Genomic DNA, 4958 nt, shown 5'->3' on the forward strand with positions numbered 1-4958 from the left:
AAATCCTCTTGCAGCCTCTCCACCATCTTTTGCACTTCAATTTTTTTAAAATATTTCTCTCAGCCAAAAATTTCCTTTTCCTTAATAAGCTTTCAAATTCAAGTTCTAATATTGTAGTTGGTCATTTTTTTGTTCTCAAAATAATATTAGTTTATTTTCAAGTTTCAACGTACACATACAGCCATGCATATTTATATATTTTTAGTATGTATGTATGTCTATGTATATTAGCATGAAACCTCATGGTGCAAATGAAATGTTTTTTTTTTCCAAGAAAATAGACTTCTATTAAGTAAGATAGAATCATACAATTTTCCAGCAAATAGACTTCTATTAAGTAAGATAGAATCATACAAAGGGGAGACCTCAGAGCAAAAGGTAGAGAGATCGAAACTTTGAAATCCTGAACCGAACTGAAAGCTTTTGTGAGTGCGTTTTCTCTTCTTTTGTTGGAATTAAGCTTAGTGGGTATTGTTGGGGAAAGGCATGCTTATATATTTTATTCTGAGCAAATTTGCTGGGATGATCGGAGAGCCCTAAATCACTAATGTTACAATTTTTCACTACTCTAGCACATCACCATTTTTTCTGTATGCTTTTAAGAGACATATTTGTCGCTTGTTTGAGCAGGAATCTGTCACACTTGATAGTCATACATAGGAGTCCTAAACCTTATTGCACACTCAAAGTACTGATGGGTATTTCAGACTTGCAAGGAATTTATGCAATTTGAATGATGATATGCAACCCAAAGAAGCCCTTCACTTCTTTTTCCAGGAATGCGCAAGAAAGAAAGACTTGGCCCTTTGCCAGAAAGTGCATTCTGCTATGGTCAGCGAGGGACTTGATTCTGTCCCCTCTTTAGTGGATCATCTAATCTGGTCATATGCCTCTTGTGGGGATCTGGTTGACGGCAACCATGTTTTTGGAAGGGTTTCAAAACCAAGCGTACATGCATGGAACACAATCATCTCAGCACATGCAAAGCTTGGGCAAGATGGGATGGCTCTCAGTTTATTTAACCAGATGCAGGAAGATGGACTTTTGCCAGACAAGTTCACTTTTTTATGCATCCTTAAAGCATGTAGTAGTGCAAGAGCGTTAGGACCAGGCAGGTTGGTCCATGACTTGATCATTAGGAATGGATTTGAATCACACATCACCATAAAAAACACAGTTATTGACATGTATGCCAAGTGCAAGAGCCTAGAAGAGGCGCACAAAGTGTTTGATGCACTTCCAGAAAGAGATGTGGTGTCATGTTGTGCTATGATTTATGGGTATGCTCAGCATGGAAATGCTTTTAGCGCACTTGGATTGTTTAAAAAGATGCAGCAGGATGAGTTAAAGCCAAGCTTAGTAACCTTTTTAGGGATCCTTAAAGCCTGTAGCAATGTAGGAGCCATGTGGCAAGGTAAATGGGTTCATGATCAGATCATCAGAAGTAAACTGGAAACAAATTTGTTAGTTGGGAGTTCCGTTGTTGACATGTATTCCAAATGTGGGGGACTCTATGAGGCACGCTGTGTGTTTGACAAATTGCCAAAGCAGAATTTGGTGTCATGGGGTGCCATGATCACAGGATATGCTGAGCATGGTCATGGCCTTCTTGCCCTCGAGCTTTTTGAAGGCATGCAGCAGCATAGGCTGAAGCCAACTAGAGCTACTTTTTTGGCAGCCCTAAAAGCATGTACCAGTTTAGGTGCTAATGAACAGGGCAGGTCAACACACCATCAGATCATAAAAAATGGTCTGGAGTTGGATGAGATGGTTGGGAGCTCCCTAGTTGACATGTATGCCAAATGTGGGAGCCTAAAGGAAGCATGTAAGGTCTTTGAGAATCTATCTGATCGGGATGTTGTATCATGGGGTGCAATGATTGAGGGGTATGCAGAACATGGCCATGGCAGTCTTGCCCTTGACCTTTTTGAAAGAATGCAACAAAATGGAATACAATCCAACAAACCCACGTTTTTATCGAGTTTAAAAGCTTGTGGCAGCATCCAAGCACTATGTAAGGGGAGGGAAATACATGATGGTATTATTAGAAGTGCACTTGAATTAGACACCACCATTAGCACCAGCCTAGTTGATATGTATGCCAAATGTGGGAGCCTAAAAGAGGCACACGAAGTCTTTGATAAACTGCCAAAGAGAACCGTGGTATCCTGGAGTGCAATCATTGCAGGATATGCGGAACATGGTTGCGGGCACCTTGCATTTAAATTATTTGAGAAAATGAAGGTTAATGGCATTAGCCCAGATAAGGTAACATTTTCATGCATTTTGAAGGCATGTGTCTGTTTAGGTGCGATAGAGAGGGGCAGGGAGGTTCATGAAGAAATCAGTAGAAGTGGGCTGCAATCAGATGTTATTGTTGGGACTGCACTTGTGGATATGTATAGCAAATGTGGAAGCTTAGAAGAGGCACGCAATGTCTTTGACGAAATGCCTAAACGCAATACACTGTCATGGGGAGCAATGATTGCAGGGTATGCCCAACATGGTCTTGGATTTCCAGCTCTTGAACTTTTTGAGGGAATGCTAGAGGAAGGTGTAAAGCCAACCAAGGTTACATTCTTGTGTGTCTTAAAAGCTTGTGGTAGCATAGGAGCCATATTGCATGGCAGGTGGATACATGCTCAAATCATCACCCATGGGCTTGAACTTGATGCTATTGTCGCGAATACCCTTTTGGATATGTATGCAAGATGTGGAAGTTTAGAGGAATCACACACTGTTTTTCGCTACCTAAAAAGTCCGGATGTGGTGTCATGGGCGGCATTGATAACAGGATATGCCCAGCATGGCATATATAGTTTGGCTGGACAATACATTGAGGCAATGCGATGCCAAGGTTTAAAACCAAATGATGCAATTTTTGCAAGCTTACTCGCTGCCTGTAGTCAATCTGGTGTAATGGCAGAAGGTTGTCGGTTTTTTAAATATCTGAGAGAAGATCATGGTATGGTACCAAGTTTTGAACACTACAGCTGCATGATTGACCTATTTGGCCGTGGAGGCCACTTGAGTGAGGCTGAAGATCTATTTAGAACCATGCCATCCTTGCCAAACTTTATCGTGCAGATGTCCTTACTGACACATTGCCGGACATTCAGCAACTTAGAAATGGGAAAGCGATGCTTTGATGACGCAATCCAAGCGAATTCAAATGATGCTCCAGGGTATGTGGTGTTGTTGAACATGTATGCCCATGCACACAATTGGGAGACTGCTGATAAAATGGATGAGCTGAGGAAGCATGCTGGTGCATTTAAGAAGCCAGGGAGCGCATGGATTGAGTTTGATAATAAGGTTTGTGAGTTTGTTGTCAGAGACCAAACCCACACAGAAAATGATGGTTTTGTGCCAAGCTGAGAAGATAACGCAAGGAAATGAGTGGGGAAGGGCATATGCCAGAATTAGATACTGTGATGGAGGAATATGGAAATGCTGGTCAACAGCTTTCTGGGGTTTGCTGAACTGGAAAGCTTTCATAGAAAGCACTGCTGCAGGAAAAAGCCTTTGCTGCATTAATTGTTGTGCAAGCATGGGAAAAGGTTACTTATATCCGGAGCTTGGACAATTGATGGCTGTGGGAGTTTCCTTGAACAGGAGATTGGCACGAATTGACCAAAAGCCATTGACGTTGCTCCTTGCAGTAGCACAATCCCAGGTGATCCCATGGAGTGCTTAAAGTAAAAGGAAGCTCCACAGCGGGAAATTGAACCCATTGATTAGTGCTAATATGGTTTAGGACATGAAAATACTGGAAGGTACTTGAATCATTCTTTTGCCTCTACTTTCTAGCATGGCTGTTCTTCGATACGGTGTTCTTACCAGCAATGGCCCCAATGCAGTCTGTGCTTTCCTGTTTGCGGTAGGTTATGTTGTGCATGCTCTCATGTTTCTTTGGCAATGTTGTGATGGTGGACGTACATGTTGTACCTCTGACCAGAAACAGCCTGCATGAAAATTAGGGAGGTAGTTTTGCTGGTTGTGCTCCCACTGCCTGTAGATTTCTTATGTAGGAAGGTGTGGAAGCCATCCCTCTCTTGTTAAAATGTAAGCTCCGATAGGAGTGTGTGAGTGTGTGTCAAGCATGTGAACAGATGCACCATGAGTGTGCAAAAGTGTGTAAAAACGTGTATGAGTTTTGAGTGGTTGGAGAGTGGTGTGAGGTGGGTAGGAAGGAGTGTTGGGTAAATGAGATTGTGGGTGACTGGGGAGACATTAATTTGAGTGTAGGGAGTGAGGTCAAGAAAATTTGAGTGATGTAGGGAGTGAGGTCAAGAAATTGATATAGGCAATGAGGCCAAAGGATGAATCCATTTGGGCTATGAAAGATGTATCTTGGCTTGAATTTAATACAAATTTGAAGCTTGTGTGAACATTGGCCTTCTTGTCATCTTGTTTCCTCGCATTCATGACTCCACTCCTTATCCAATCTTGAGTAGCCATGAACCCTTTTCATCCACCTTGAGGCTACCCATGTTTTCCCAACTCCCTTCTGTGTTTTCCGGCATGGTATCAGAGCGTGCCATCTCTCCATTCTCAAGCTTCTAAGCATCTGCCTTTTGCCATGAGCAGTCCAGCCAGCAAATAGCAGTCAACAGTCAACGTTGTAGCCATTGTACACTTCTCTTCTCTATGCAACTGGCGGCTTCAATACCAATCTCAAGAGAAATTCCATCAACTCGCACCAGCAGCAAAGCTGAAGCTCTTCTCCCTCCCTTTTCGCCTGCAGCAGATACAAAGGCCATCTCCACAGTGTGGGCAGTCCCACAGCAAATGTGGCACTCTGGTGAGCTTATAGTGGCTCAGTAGCAGGCTGAGCCCAAATCGACGAGTAGTAGTGGCAGTCCCCAGATGGCAGCTCGGGCCAGTTCATCTCAAGAAACGTTGTTGCTCACACACAGAGATCTCCATTAGTGACTACGCTCGGTGAGTCTCTGTGT

At 42.9% G+C, this 4958-nt stretch overlaps 1 protein-coding gene across 1 annotated transcript; it reads left to right on the plus strand.

Annotated features, from left to right (window-relative positions):
* The first annotated feature begins 361 nt into the window (after window positions 1–361).
* LOC147626124 (pentatricopeptide repeat-containing protein At5g27110-like) lies at window positions 362–4391 on the plus strand. The gene has a single exon (XM_086817699.1). The coding sequence runs from the start codon at window positions 742–744 to the stop codon at window positions 3376–3378; it is 2637 nt and encodes an 878-aa protein (XP_086673825.1). The 5' UTR covers window positions 362–741; the 3' UTR covers window positions 3379–4391.
* Window positions 4392–4958: the final 567 nt, after the last annotated feature.

This window comes from Cibotium barometz, chromosome 23 (assembly GCF_041138505.1).
Source record: "Cibotium barometz isolate CiBa-2024 chromosome 23, ASM4113850v1, whole genome shotgun sequence".
Taxonomy (NCBI): Eukaryota; Viridiplantae; Streptophyta; class Polypodiopsida; order Cyatheales; family Cibotiaceae; genus Cibotium; species Cibotium barometz.

What these genes read in the sequence shown, in the direction of transcription:
- LOC147626124 (XM_086817699.1), top strand. Translation starts at nt 742, where the DNA reads ATGCAACCCAAAGAAGCCCTTCACTTCTTTTTCCAGGAATGCGCAAGA.